Source organism: Pelophylax lessonae (assembly GCF_965119305.1).
Source record: "Pelophylax lessonae genome assembly, chromosome: 2".
NCBI lineage: Eukaryota > Metazoa > Chordata > Amphibia > Anura > Ranidae > Pelophylax > Pelophylax lessonae.
In genome coordinates this window covers 115,907,626-115,923,728 of record NC_138769.1, presented here as the reverse complement: position 1 = coordinate 115,923,728, position 16,103 = coordinate 115,907,626, and the positions used below count along the sequence as shown (strand labels likewise).

The 16,103-nt window shown below is 42.1% G+C and overlaps 1 protein-coding gene across 3 annotated transcripts in view; it reads right to left on the bottom strand.

Annotated features, from left to right (window-relative positions):
- Positions 1–16,103, bottom strand: part of LOC309545328 (uncharacterized protein) — an 87,160-nt gene that overhangs the window by 21,228 nt on the left and 49,829 nt on the right. For all 3 annotated transcript variants that reach the window (XM_082244484.1, XM_082244483.1, XM_082244482.1), the window contains 2 exons: positions 8,205–8,295; positions 4,745–4,837 (listed from right to left, as the gene is read on the bottom strand). In XM_082244484.1, coding sequence (XP_082100610.1) covers positions 4,745–4,837; positions 8,205–8,295 — 184 coding nt within the window. The remainder of the gene's footprint in view (positions 1–4,744; positions 4,838–8,204; positions 8,296–16,103) is intronic.

Here is a 16,103-nt window from a genome sequence, read left to right as displayed (position 1 = left end):
CTACAGTATATTGTATGACACTATGTAATAAGTCAGTAACTGAAAGGAGACATGTCTTTCATCTCAGAATATAATTATAATCAACTTTCATTTAAAGGGAACCCCCAGTTGTTTTTGTTGTTTTTTAAACATCACAAGGATTTTAGAAGCAGATTCTTACTTGCTCCTGTTTTGTAGATATTGAGACAGGCAATGCCAGGACACTTGACAAAAGCCAGCCTGCCTACCATAGTCACATGAACAGCAATCGTATATTGCAGTGGAACTTAAAATATGACATATAAAAACAAATCTTGATATATTTTTCCCATTAAAATTTGGAATAATAAAACAAACACCAGCAGTTTTGCTTTTTTGAGGCTCCCAATTGTGCTCAGGATTCCAAATTAAATAAGACATTGCTACCTCTAGGCCTCTGCGGGTGTTTGGAAGTTAAAGAAAATATTGAAAAGGGGAGAATAAGATTTAACCTTCACCGGGGGCTACAAATCCAAAAAGATCAGAGTAAGTTGTATTTAACTAGTAATTCTAAGGTTCAAAGGTTCTAAAAGTTCTCATAGTTCTCAAAATTCACTGTATTTCTTTACAGTTTTGTTTACTCCGGGTGTAGGCACTACATTAGATTATGCTTTTAATCACTTAGGGATTGGAAGGTTTTATCCCCTTAATGACCAGGCCATTTTTTGCGATACGGCACTGCGTTATCTTAACTGACAATTGCGCAGTCGTGCGACGCTGTAACCAAATAAAATTGATGTTCTTTCTGCTATAAAACATATCCGATAAAAAAAAATTAAAAATCTTGAATTTTTTTATCAATTTAGGCCAATTTGTATTCTGCTACATCTTTTGGTAAAAATAATCCCAATAAGTGTATATTGATTGGTTTGCGCAAATGTTATCTACAAACTAGGGGATAGATTAATGTAATTTTTATTGATTTATATATTTATTTTTACTAATAATGGCGACGATCAGCGATTTTTAGCCGGACCGTAATATTGCGGCGGACAGATCGGACATCTAACTGACACTTTTGAGGGGACCAGTGGCATTACTACAGTAATCAGTGCACAATATATGCACTGTTGCTGTACTAATGACACTGGCAAGAAAGGGGTTAACACCAGGGGCGATTAAAGGGTTTGGTATGCTTCTAGGGAGTGCTTTCTAACTGTGTGGAGGGTGGACTCACTAGATGAACACAGAGACCTGTGTTTCTAAATAGTAGGAACACAGGATCCCTGTGTTCATCTGTGACAGCGGTCTACCTTGTTTACATAGGCAGACAGCCTTTCTGTCTCCATGGGGAGCGATCGCAGGTGGCCAGTGGACATTTCATCTGCTGGAGCCACTGATTGGCTCCCCCACTGGCCAATCGGCACATGTGCGCACAACCGGCAGTACAGGTACGTTGTTTCGCATTATAGAGCTGACCTGCCGCAGTAAAACTTTGGTGGCTGGTTGGCAAGTGGTTAATTCTAGAATATGAATCTAGCATGGACTGAACGAGGGAGAGGATTAGGTGTGCTTCCAATGTAAAGCAATGAAGTTGCAGGATAACTCCAAATGTGGGTCAGTCTGCTGTTTTGGACAAGTCATTCAATGGTAAATCCAGCAGATACACTGTAGAGTGTAGAGGGATATCCATAAAACAAAATTAGACTTTATTTATTGTTTGGATAAGAGTTTTTAATTGGCATGACTAGTAAATATCCTCTTGACATCTCCAACAAATATTGGTATTCCTGGTATTTAACATGTAAATTCTCAACAAGATATTGAATTAATTTTCCTTGTAAAGTATTCATGTAGACCTCTTGCTTGTGTCCAGGAAGGTTGTCAGAAGATACAAGTGTGGGAGGGGGTGATCTTCCCTAGTAATTATTTCCCATGCCCATATGTAAGGGTGCTTAGTGAATGGATCAGAAGATAGTAGGGTTAAGGACTTGCTATATGTCAGAGGTAAGGTCCTTTTGAGTAGAACCCTGCCTACATAGCTCTTCAAAGGGGTGATTTAAAAGCCCAACTTCATGTTTCAGACTTTAAAGAAGGCCTTGAAAGAAGCAGAGACACCAACTTTAAATAAAAAATGTATCACTATAAAGCTAGCTATGATAAACTAGAACTTGTTTTTACAGTGCCTTCACTCATATTTAGTGATGATCATAGAATTTTGAATAGTTTCACTTGTGCTTTAAAGCACTGGGCTTGGATGGATGGATGAAGCAATCCAAATGTTCTCTACTCCAACAGTTAATGCTATAAAACAGGGATTTGCATTTGGATTTTTGTAACATCATTCAGGGGCCGTACAAAATGCATGCATAAATGTAATAGGCATTGCTTTGCGGCAAAAAACGCTGTAAAAAATTGCATGACTTTGAGGTCACAAAAGTGTGAAAGGGGCCTTCAGTAATCAAGGTATAGGGTGTCCCCTTTCAATGCAGACTGACTACAGCGTGCCCCCTTTTAATGCAGACTGACCACTGCGTGCCCCCTTTCAATGCAGACTGACCACTGCGTGCCCCCTTTCAATGCAGAGTGACCACAGCGTGCCCCCATCAATGCAGATTGACCACAGCGTGCTCCCATCAATGCAGAGTGACCACAGCGTGCTCCCATCAATGCAGAGTGACCACAGCGTGCCCCCTTTCAATGCAGACTGACCACAGCGTGCCCCCTTTTAATGCAGACTGACCACAGCGTGCCCAATTTTAATGCAGACTGACCACAGCGTGCCCCCTTTCAATGCGGGGAAACCACAGCGTGCCCCCTTTCAATGCGGAGAGACCATAGCGCGCCCCCTTTAAATGCGGAGAGACCACAGCGTGCCCCCTTTCAATGCGGAGTGACCACAGCGTGCCCCCATCAATGCAGAGTGACCACAGCGTGCCCCCATCAATGCAGAGTGACCACAGCGTGCCCCCATCAATGCAAAGTGACCACAGCGTGCCCCCATAAATGCAGACTGACCACAGCGTGCCCCCTTTCAATGCAGACTGACCACTGCGTGCCCCCTTTCAATGCAGGCTGACCACTGCGTGCCCCCTTTCAATGCAGGCTGACCACTGCGTGCCCCCTTTCAATGCAGACTGACCACTGCGTGCCCCCTTTCAATGCAGACTGACCACTGCCTGCCCCCTTTCAATGCAGACTGACCACTGCCTGCCCCCTTTCAATGCAGAGTGACCACAGCGTGCCCCCTTTCAATGCAGAGTGACCACAGCGTGCCCCCTTTCAATGCAGACTGACCACAGCGTGCCCCCTTTCAATGCAGACTGACCACAGCGTGCCCCCTTTCAATGCAGAGGGACCACAGCGTGCCCCCTATCAATGCAGACTGACCACAGCGTGCCCCCTTTCAATGCAGAGGGACCACAGCGTGCCCCCTTTCAATGCAGACTGACCACAGCGTGCCCCCTTTCAATGCAGACTGACCACAGCGTGCCCCCTTTCAATGCAGACTGACCACAGCGTGCCCCCTTTCAATGCAGACTGACCACAGTGTGCCCCCTTTCAATGCAGACTGACCACAGCGTGCCCCCTTTTAATGCAGACTGACCACAGCGTGCCCCCTTTCAATTTGGAGAGACCACAGCGTGCCCCCTTTCAATGCGGAAAGACCACAGCGTGCCCCCTTTTAATGCAGACTGACCACAGCGTGCCCCCTTTCAATGCAGACTGACCACAGTGTGCCCCCTTTCAATGCAGACTGACCACAGTGTGCCCCCTTTTAATGCAGACTGACCACAGCGTGCCCAATTTGAATGCAGACTGACCACAGTGTGCCCCCTTTCAATGCGGAGAGACCACAGCGTGCCCAATTTTAATGCAGACTGACCACAGCGTGCTCCCTTTCAATGCAGACTGACCACAGCGTGCCCCCTTTTAACTCAGACTGACCACAGCGTGCCCAATTTTAATGCAGACTGATTGACCACAATGCATAGTGAACAGCGTGCCAAGCCCCAGTGCACTTGACTTACCTGTTGTAGGGGCGGCTTCCTCTCTTCAGTCCCCACGTCTCTTCGAGTCCTCCCGCGTCCCACGTCCCGCCTCCTCCTCGGCCAATGGCATTGGCCAAGGAGGAGGAGGATCTGTGAGACAGTAGCGAATTTTCATTCACTATTGTCACACAAATGGGCGGGCTCGAGGCGCACTGCTCTGTGCCTCGGGTCCACCTTTTTCGGAGATTCACAGTGTCAGAACGGAGCCATCGGCTCCTTCTGACACAGCGGAACGGGGGGCATATCGCAACGATTGTGCGGGCCGGATAGAACGATCGTGTGGGCCGCATGCGGCCCTCGGGCCGGAGGTTCCCCACCCCTGCTATGAAAGCATAGAATGGGATTCTAGATGCCTAAAATAAGCTGTAATATAATACTTTGTACAGTCCAGGAAAGCTATTCCACCTTGGACGGGTTATACCAGGTCCAGCTGAGTGACTCATTAAGTGGTGAAGCAAAAATAACTTTGAAATCATAGGAGTGTGCACCTTTAACAGCAGGTGAACAATGGCAGCTTCCATATCTTTGCATTAATAGGTTCCCTTTGATTCAGTTAAATAAAGCATTCTTTGAAAAAACAAAATCTGATGTAACTTCAAAATGGGAATAGGAATGGGTTAATATTCCCTGAAAAATATATATGAAACACTTTTTCCCTTTCTTTCTTCTACAATTGGACCCATTTCCTGCGTTTATTGCAGTGTAGAGTGATTTAATAAGGATTGATTTTTTACCCTTCTTTGCTGTAACAGCCTTCTGATTTCACTTTGTAAGTCATTTATCTGCTTAGTTGCCCTCTTCTCTAATTCATAGTTCTGCTGCTGTTCCTGGTAGAAAAGAACAAAATGAACACAAAATGACATATAAAATAAAGAAAATTAGCATCTTCAGTTTTTATTAGGCACATCGCAAGTCATATTCACAACAGGAGTAGGTGTGAATGGGCCCTCTATAATTTCCCTTTAAAAACACAATAAACTCCAGTATATAGGTGTGAACAAACCACATAAGATGGAGTTTTTTTAAAAAAAATTTTTACATGCAGTAAAAATTAATTTACTACAGGAAAATGGACAAAAGCGCATAGGCACTAACAATGGTTCAAGAGAAAAAAATGCATGCCTTGTGTTCCTTTGTGGTTCTTTTAGCCACCTACAGAAGTAAGAGAATGTTAACCCAGTCCCAGTTCCTCTGTTTATGGTCGAAACAGGACATAATAGCAAATCTATGAGACTTTCTGATCATATGGGATGTATTTTTCTGACCAGTTGCTAGTTTTCTCTCCATAGATAAACTGGTTCTTGAGTGCTGTTGTGTCCCAGCTCCATTGGAACAAATGTGGACATATTTAAAGTGATAATTCATATTTGTACAACAATAATTTGTGAACAAATTTTACAGTGACCAAATAATGTATGCATGGGCATAATGTATGCATGGGCTTTTAAGTGTCTTTTAGCACCTTCAAACCTTCACCACTATTGCCTTTTAATCTTTCATTTCCCTCTGCTTATCTTTATTCAAATACTGGGATTCTCCATTCCTGCACAATGCGAGAATACATTGCACCTCATAATACTGGGCTGCTGACAGTGTCTGGTGAATGGACAGGCTGTCTTTACTGTATTAATCAAAAAACTCATTGCGTTCAACCCAAAACATCCCATTTAGACTGCAGAAGAAGTTGGCACTGCAGCTGAGGCTCCTGTAGCTAACAAAGTCCAGGTATATTTTGAAGCCCACTCTAGACCACAAGTAATTGTGGTAAAATAAAAGTTTATTAGCACACAGAGTAAAGGTCTATGAATGTAGCACTGCTAACGCGTTTTAACCTGGGGTGTTCCTAATCACATGAATAAAGCGTTTGTTACTCCAACACTTCATTTTCCTGATATATGCCTGCTGTACCATGTACTTGTGTAAGAAAGTATCCTGTTTTCTTTGAATTGCTTCCTTTATGTGAAGTCCCTGATGTTCCTGCCAGTCCCTCTGCTTTCCTAAAAAAAACCTGTCCACACCAAGCAGGAGAGCACACCGTGGTAGGTTCTCTAATGGCGCTTTTCCACTGCATGGAACCGAACGGTTCGGCTCGCTTTTGTGCTTTTTCACTGCTGGTACCGCATGGTACGGTGTAGGAACGGTTCGGTGCGGTACGGTACGGCGGCACTTTTCCACTGCATGGAACCGAACGGTACGGCTCTCTAAAACAGTATCACCTCGATTGTGGTTCCAAGAGGTACCATACCCGGTACCATATCCCACAATCCTTTGCATGCAGTCACTACTAGCCACTGATTGGTCAGAGAATCGTTGTTATCCCACCCACTTAACTTTAGTACTACTTTAGTGGAAAAGCAAACCATACCAAACTGTACCGAACCGTTCCAACACCGTACCATGCAGTACCAGCAGTGGAAAAGCAAACCGGGCCAAGCAGGGCCGAGTAGAGCCGAGGCGCTACTTGCAGTGTAAAAGTGCCATAGCTGTGCTGGGAACTCAGTGTACTCTCCTCTAATGATCAGACTTGTCCTGACAATCCCCTGCTGCACAGCCATTTACTGGCCAGCTCAGTGTGCTGCTGATTTCCTCCCCCCAGCTCTTATGAAGGTCAGAATAGAGGGAATGTGATCATTTATGAAAAAGGAAAAAAGGTTTTTTTTTTAATGTTTTTTTTTAATATCTATACAAAGATGTTTTGCTTTTCATTTCTGTTTTAAACTGAATGCGTTGTTTTAAAAGGTGATCGTTTCCAAACACTTTAAGGCCGCTCTACGATGAAACGCGTTGGGGTGCTACATTTATAGATTTTTTACCTGTATGCTACCAAACTTATATATATATATATATATTTTGAAACTTGAATTTTTTTCTTTTTTTTGTCAATTCAGTAGCATGTTACAACTGAGTATAACAAGTGGTCAACATGACCGCACAGAATAATCACATAGTATGTCCAACAAAGAACATGTACAACAACAATTGAGTAATGACATACAGTGGCAAATGTGTTACTTTAAACTAGAAAACAGAGAAAAAAAAAATGAATAATTATGGTCTCAGCGGTGGGTGTAATTGAGGAATCACTTATGAGTTCCATTCAAACATGTTAGAGCATTTCCAGATGGGGGTATCCTTTGCGTGTTATGAGTAAATCTTAGGCAGAAGCTTCGCTGCAAACTTGGGATATTCTCAGTACATTTGGTATCATCTACAGAGGGACGGTAGGTGGAATCGATTATTTCAGGTGCCTGCCGTTCATGGGACCGAGGAGGATAGCTGTAGAGTTCATGTGATATGTAGACTGCTATCGGTATTTCCAAGCCAATGTTTCCACAGTGTGAAGAATTTTGTTAGTCTGTAGTGAGCCTTTGCAAACATGTATTCCATATGCATGTTTTGGTTCGGAATGTTTATACATTGTCGAGAGGTAGGTGTGTCGGGATTTCCAGTTTCTGGCTATCGTTAATCGTGCCGCTATCAATTTGTGTGATGACAGAGTGGAATTCTACGTACCAATTGTGAAGCCCCACTCCCACCAAACTTTTATTTTACCACAAGTACTTGGTTGAGTGCTGGCTTTAATATACTATATATCTGTCTTCAAAGTATAGTGGCAGAGTAACAGCAATATGTTATTCATTCATTTATTTTATACTATTTTATAATCTCATTCATAATACTTGAGCGAGATCCATAAACGAACCTGTTTTTATGTAGGACTGACAAGTAGGTGATTTGCTATTTTTTTTTTCTATTCGTCTTTGTAAGCTATATTAGCTTCAGACATCCAATTAAGTGCAAAAAAAGTGCTATTCTTTTTTAAACTCCCAGTACAAACCATAAATGAAATAAACAACAATATCACACACCTAAACAAAAATATTTAGGAAATCAGCCTTAGTGCCGGTTCACACTAAGTCGCTCCGACTTCGGGGGCGACCTGTGAAGTCGCGTGCACCGCAACTTGCACGGACTTCATAAAATGAATGTCTATGCAAGTCACTACAGGTCGCCCCGAAGTAGTACAGGACCCTTTTTCTAAGTCGGAGCGACTTGTATCGCTCCTATTAGAACCGGTCCTGTACTACTCAATTGACCGCGACGGTGCGCGACTTGCCAGGCTGACCAAGTCGCCTGACAAGTCGTAATAGTGTGAACCGGCTCTTATAAAGTAAAACAAGATATTACTCAAACCTGTCTGAGTTGATTTTCAAGATCAGATTTCGTCTTTTCAGATTCCCTCCTGGCATCCTCCAGAAGTCTGTTCAACCTTTCTTCTGCTTGCCTATATTAAAAAAAAAAAAAGAAGTGTAATAATGACTCCAAAAATGCATCATAGTTGACCACATAATTATAATATTCTCATCCAAAGATGACCTCTTTAGATCATTCACTGTCATTTATTTAGTATTTTGTACTTACTAAAAGACTGGACTAGGGGTAGCATGGCGTTCTGCAACATTCTGCTTCTGTCTTCTCTCTCACTTCTGTTAGCCACATACATGGTAATTGTCATATACAATATAATACTGTATAATACTTTAAATCCCTATCAATAAAAATGTCACCAAAACTTGTCCATAAAGCTGTCATTTTCATAGAGCATTAAAAGACTTGAACACAAGAAGAAAGTGGAGAAAGTAAAAGCAGCAGTTGGCATTTAGGGTTGTTGAGTAAAGAAGCCTTTATTCTCCCCTCACCTAAAATAGTTATCTACAATGTAATAAACAAGGTTGAAATAAAGACTCCCAGTATGTGAATCAAATTCCACTTCTCACAACTTCTTTAATTTTGGTCCTAAGAAATGGAAAACAATGCTTGGAAGGGTATTTGCTGCGAGTTGTTCCATATAGGAGAACCCTGACCCTTCAAGGGCAGTCAGATATATTTCCATATTATTCTTTAGTAATTATATCCATGGACACTGAGCTGTAGGAAATCACCCAGCCCCCTTATAAAATAACAGTGTTTGGTCTGCTATTACTAGCTCATGGTAAAGTATTTCACAGCCTAACCACACTTCAGGCCTGTGTCAATGAGCAATGGTAACTTGCTTTCAGGCTGCATTTGGCATACATTTTGGATTGGTTTGAGACCCCTCTGAGATCATTCAGAGTTCATTGACAGGTGCATTTGACCTGCATCTAATTTTGGTTTAACCCCTTGCATAACACATATGCCCACATACCGCACATATGCATCCATGGCAGCTGAGAAGTTTCACCACAAGCTCCCGGGGCCTAGTTATTATCAGGAGGCAGTAGGACAGGCTGCAGATCATTTGCTCAATGCTCACTGTGACAGCCAATCACAGTGGGCACTTGATTGGGAAGTCCATTCTGCCCACTGGCCAGTGCTGTATTTTGGCCTAGGCCAACAAGGCCCAGGCCTAGGGCGGCACTTTGCAGGGGGCAGCAAAAAAGCTACCCCCCCTCCACCTGAGACTCTATTGGCTACTGGTTGCTAGAACCGCCTCTCTCATCCCCCCTCTCTCACCACCCCTCTCTCTCTCTCAACCCTCCCTCTCTCAGCCCCCCCTCTCTCTATTATCCCCCCTCTCCCTCTCATCCCCCTCTCTCCCTCTCATTCCCCTCTCTCCCTCTCATCCCCCTCTTCTCTCTCACCCCCCCTCTCTCTCATCCCCCCTCTCTCTCTCTCTCATCCCCCCTCTCTCTCTCTCATCCCCCCTCTCTCTCTCTCTCATCCCCCCTCTCATCTCCTCTCACCCACCCCCCTCTCTTCTCCTCTCACCCACCCCCCACCTTCTCGTGAGATCTCATGGGTTCATGCTGGGACTTGTAGTCCTTCAATTTTTAAGGGAGTCACATCCGTTAAAAAGGGAGTGGGGCAAATTTAAATAGGATGGGGGGGGGGGGCGCCCAATTTTAATCTTGCCTAGGGCAGCACAAAACCAAAATACACTACTGCCACTGGCGCGACATCGGACGTGACGAGACCACGCCCCCACTAGCCGGCTTTTCTCTAATGATAGCGTGCTGGGAGACGCCGCTGCACTGTTGCCATATACACGCTGTATGATGACTTCTAATATGTGAGTGCATCTGCTTTTGATTTTAATAAATTTAGTGTTTTTATGGAATCACACTATGTCCCTGTTACCATTTTTTATATGCCACAGATTGCTGTTTGATTGCTGAGTATCTATCGTTTAACATTGGAGGAGTGACATCTGGTGGATTTCTTTGGTTATTACATCAAGCCTGCATTGGTCTATCCATTAATTTGGGTGACCCATACATTCTGGTAAGCTGTCAACCTGCTTACTTGGTGACCCCCTTTTTCCCTGGTCTGGCTCCTTCTTCCGTCCACCTTACCCTGGGCTCTGGGATCTACCTGCTGGGACCTGCGGTTCCTTTGGAAATCCTCGGCACTTAATATTGTGTTTTTTTCATTTGTGTTGGACACTTTTGATTACTTATTCACATATATTCCTTCACATGGACTATACTTGTTTATCTCTGATTTTTTTGTGTACAATGATTTGAATCCTACATGATTATTTAATTATAGCACTTTAATTTTGTTAGCGCTACACATATTTTACTATTACTATCAGGAAGCAGTGGGACAGGCTGCAGATCATTTGCTCAATGCTCACTATGACAGCCAATCACAGTGGCCACTTGATTGGGAAGTCCATTCTGCCCACTTACCTTTAGACCCAATTAAAAGGCCATGGCGGGCAGGAAGGGTTTAGGCTGCATCAAGCTGCTCTTGCTTATATATAAAGGCAGTTTTAAAGTGAACAAAAAGCAACCACATCCCCTTATTGTGGGAAAATCTGCTTGCTTCTATATGCAACTGATTATTTATTTTTTACAGTCCTTAGGTTTAAAAGTGAGATTTTTTACACATGCTTTAGAAGACATATTTAAAATATCACTGCCACCTTGCTCATGCAGGACAAAGTGACGGTGTCTCTGCAAAATGACTCCCTTATACTCACCTTAACCTCCCTGGCGGTATGATTCTTTTGGATTTTAGGTGCTGAAAGCGGTAACATTATTTTGCATGTAATTCTTGTGAATGAGCAGCTCAAACCAACTGTATACATTTATTATATATATATATATATATATATATATATATATATATATATATATATACAGTATATAATATATATATATATATATATATATATATATATATATATATAATGTATACAGTTGATTTGGGCTGCTCATTCACAAGAATTATGTGTGTATATATACCGTATTTGCCTGCGTATAAGACGACTGGGCGTATAAGACGACCCCCAACTTTTCAAGTTAAAATATTGCTTTTGGGATATACTCGCCATATAAGACTACCCCCCTTCCGAAGCAAGGCAAACACCATTGAAAAACATTTTCTCAGATCTCTTGTATGTCTCCAAGGTACTGTAAGAAAGTGAGATAACCATTCAAACAGCACACTAGGTGCTGCATGGCTCTGTCACAGTGTTCCACATAGCTTTTGGGTACCGATTTTGTTATTGCTAAACTGTGTTATAGTCTATCATTCAGTACAGCTATAAATTAACAAAGTTAGCACCCAAAAGCCATGTAGCACACTGTGACAGAGTAATGCAACAGCTAGTGCTCTGTGTCCTAATGCTAATCATCGTAAGGCACTTTGAGGATTCTACAGTGCGGTACTTAAGACATTAGACATTACAATATCCATTTAGTCCCTACTCACTGTGTGCTGCCAGTGCCATGCTACCCGCCGCCATCGGGATTAGTTTTAAATCTCCCGCTCCCTGCGAGTCACCTCACATACCGTAGTCCGAGTATACCGAGTGCATGACAGTCAGATCACTCCGCCGCCAGACAGAACTTCCTGAACATGCGACGCGGCGCTGATAATGTACATGCGCCCGAAATAGAAAAAAAAGTCCCTGCATTGCTCCAATCTCCTCTCTTGAAGGTACCTTGAAAATAGTATACTCGGCGTATAAGACGACCCCCGACTTTTGAGAAGATTTTCCTGGGGTAAAAAGTCGTCTTATACGCCGGCAAATACGGTATATATATATATATATATATATATATTTACATAAAAAGTACAGTAAAACTGCAGGAAAGGGCACTGGGGGGCAAACTAATGTGATTTTTTTTATTTTGAATTGTATCAGTGTGTTTGGTGTATTTTTACATTTGAATTTGCCGCCGGTTCCACCCCCCTGCGAACGTCACGTCGCAGGAGACGGAAGCCGGGGCACGGAGACGATCGGGAGGAAGAACCGCCGCTAGACACCGCCGGACACATCGCTGGATCCCGGTGACAAGGTAAGAAACCTCTTTTACAGGATCCAGCGATGCTTCTGGCGGTACCCCGAGTGTGGCTCGGGGTTACCGCTTTTGGCTCTGAAATTTAACCCCAAGCCACGTTCGGGAATACCGCTAGGAAGGTTAACTATGCTCCCTCACCATTCTTTCTAGAGATACTGTCATTTTGCCCTACGTGAGTAGGTTTCCTTAAGTTGTCTCTAAGTATATCTTTCCAAAACGAACCTAGGTTTTTTTACAACATTAATGGTGGGTGGTAAGCTTCTGAAATGAAAAATGATCAAAGCATATCTTTCTATAGTGTGTACTTGCCTCTATCCAAAGCACTGATGCGGTTTTCAAAGTCTGTCTCCTTCCTCTGCTATCTGCATGAGTCTGACAGTCTATGCCAACACCAAGCAATCCCGAGAGAGTATCTCGTCCTTCCAGGACACAGCAGGTGTTTGACAGCTTCAGTTGTGCATGTTTCCCTATAAGAATGTGTAGAGGGGCATCTTTTCCTTCCTCACAGGCCTCAAATTACACTCAGCAATCTGCCTCCCTGCTCTAGTCTGTGCAGTGTGTGACATCCCCACCCTTTTTCTTCTGAAGCTCAGGAATGCTGGGTAAATTACGTACTTTGAATGAATGCAGAGAAGAATGCACTGCAGATAAACAGGTACAACTTTCATAGGAGGATTTGTTTAATCTCTGTGTATCACTTGAGGCTAGTTACTCCAGTGGGTTTATGTAAGGGTTTACAACCACTTTAACTGTAATTCAAATTTTCCATTTTATTTATTGAGTTGCCTACCTATGGCCTTTTTTCAGAGCTGCTATGTAATTTTTTTATTTTTTATTTATTTATTTTTTTTAAGTGTAGTGGCACAAATGTACGCCATATTCAATATGTGGACAAAGTAATTTATACAAACTGGTGTCCAGAACCTCAAAGTAAAGCCAAGGAGGTACAAAGTGTGGGGGTGATCTGTCTTGTTTAAAAATACTTTATAGCTCTAAAGCCCAGCCATTGAAATAGGCGACTGGCCTTCCTGATGTTCCTCTCCTGTATGCAGCTAATCACATTCAGCTATCTTCCTATGGCTTCATTGAGGCTCCAACTTTTCTACTGCGGCTATCGCTAAATGCTGTATCAGATAACAATAACAAAGTCAAGCACTTATTTGTTTAGACAGCCTCTTAGGGATATTAAACTGTCCTAAAGATTTTGTAACATTAGATATTTAAACACAAGCTGACACCTGCTCAGAATTTTTATTATACACACTATGCATTATAATATTATTTTGACTTGCCTTTATTTAAACTAACACTTGTCAGGTTTTATGCGCTCCCATTAGGAACATTCACCCTCTGTTTACTATTATCACTGATAGTGAAAGTAAAAGTAATTCTAAAATTTTGGGTTGTCCCCAGAAAAGTAGTAGAGGCAAAGTCTTCCAATGGGGACACTAGTTATGGTGACCCTGGTGACAAGGGATCCCCTTAATGTGGAGTTATTTCCACTAACTTCCAAATTTGGCTATGGAACAGGAAGTAAGAGGGAATATCCCCAATGGGACACAGTAGTCGGTGGTGATGTGGTCTCAATACAAAACCTGTATGCCCTTAAAGCATAGTCCAACATCCAGTGTAGAATTTTTACCAAATAGCTGTGTATCTCTGCTTTAAACTGCCAGAAGACAAACTGCATAACAGCAGAAATGACAAATTGTCCAATAGGAAAGTTATACAACCTTTTAAAAAAACTGTAAAAAAAAAAAAACATGAATTCAAAAACTCGTTACTCTTTTTTCTCTTAGCTTTTGTGTAATGATTGCCTCTGGCAAACATGATTTATAGAGAATCAGGTATGCTGTACTAACAGGTGTATTAAGTAACGCTCTCATTTTCCCTTAAAGATAATCTGTCACATAAGTCAATATCGGTCTTAATCGCATCTTTGATCTGCCTATAGCTGTGGGCACTCTCTGACTCACCATGAAATTGAATTTATACAAGTTCCGGAGGTAGAGGAATGGCTTTTGCTTAGATACATATTGGCTTAGATTTCCTATCGTTAAAGTACACCTGTCACCATAAGCTAATAAAACTAACAGCAGGACTAGATAGAAGCCTCCTACAGATGATTGGATGTACCTTTAGATTTATGATTAAATGCCCAGAAGCCCCTAAGCATGGACAGTTAGTTTCTTTCTATGATGGGTGTTTGTCCTCCCACTCCTTACAATAGGTCTCTCTGAGTGAAGGATGGCCTCGCTGACCAATAATTGTGCAAAAAGGTAAATCAGCGCAATTAAATATAAAGTGGTATAGTGTTAAGACCCAATAATTTGGGACACAGAAAGAAAATACAGCAGCTATATAGAACCTCCTTCACTAACGGGAGAAATTAACTATAGTCAAAAATGTATACAGCGCTATATAAAATCAAATAAAGTGACAATGTGCATCATATAAATCAATAAACTCGCTTACAGTGCAATATATATTCTCTTAGGTGCAATATATAATGTCCATAAAGTGCATTCAAAGTAAAGTGCATAAGAGTCCACTAAAATATAAATATAACCGTGGTTTAAAATTCAATAAAGCGCTTGATAGATGTTTCCATATAAAAGTGCAAGTGACACCACCACCGTTTAGCCACCAGATGGCCTCTCACCTCACTGAAGCATTAAACCAGCATTAAATCCTCAATAAAAAAATGCCACTTCCTGGATCGATATCTCACCATCCCATGGACATGATATGTGAATAAAGATAATGAGGCATCTAAGTGTACACTGCTATTATCCTTTAATTGATTCACATTCAAAGTAGAATTGCACTCACATGAATCGGCACAATGGGCTTGTGCGGACCGTACACTCCAAAAACAGTCGCCGCTCGTCCGTCCAGGTCTCCGTCCACTATACGCGTGGCGTCTTATGCTTTCGCATCACGACTTCCTCAGTAGGGGGTCGCTGACCAATAAGGATGTAAGGAATGGAGGAGCTATGTACAGGAAACTGTAGGTGTCTGCTATACATCCCAGTCTCTAGTTTAATTAGTTCATGGTGATGATTGGTTAACTTTTAAGTCAATCTGTCCTTTGCCTATGTTCTTTCCATGTAGGACATAAAAAGATGACTTCCAACTTGGCTCATCAATCTTTCCACTCCTCGCTAGAGGTCTCTATAAAAGATGGATGGCCTGGCTGACCAATAGGGAGGTATGGAATGCAGGAGATATGTACATGAACCTGTAGGTGCCCACTATACATCCATGTCCTTAGTTTAATTAGGTTATGGTAATGATTGGGTTACTTTAAAGCCAATATATGCTTTGCCTACGTGCTTTCTATGTAGATAAGATAAGCCCCAACTTGGCCCATCTGTCCCTTTCACTATAGGTATGTCTGAGTGATGGATGACTGCTCTGACCAACAGGGAGGTATGGAATGCAGGAGATATGTACAGGAACCTGTAGGTGCAAATACTGTACATCCCTGTCCTTAGGTTAATCAATTTATGGTGATGGTTGGTTTACTTTAAAGTCAATCTGTGCTTTGTAGGGCAATGCAGCATGGTCACTGAAAGGGTAACTCCACATTTGTAGGCAAAAAAAGCAAATAAAAAAATCAATATATCATATGCAAATGCTACATAAGTCGTATTGTAATTGAATGTTATTCAAAATGACCTTTAGTTTTTAATCTGCTGCCTTTTAATTTTCTGTAAAATGCAGTGCAATATGGCAACCTAGATCGTGTACAGAATGCCCCCTAGATATGTAATTTCCTGCTTGTATAATTGGCATA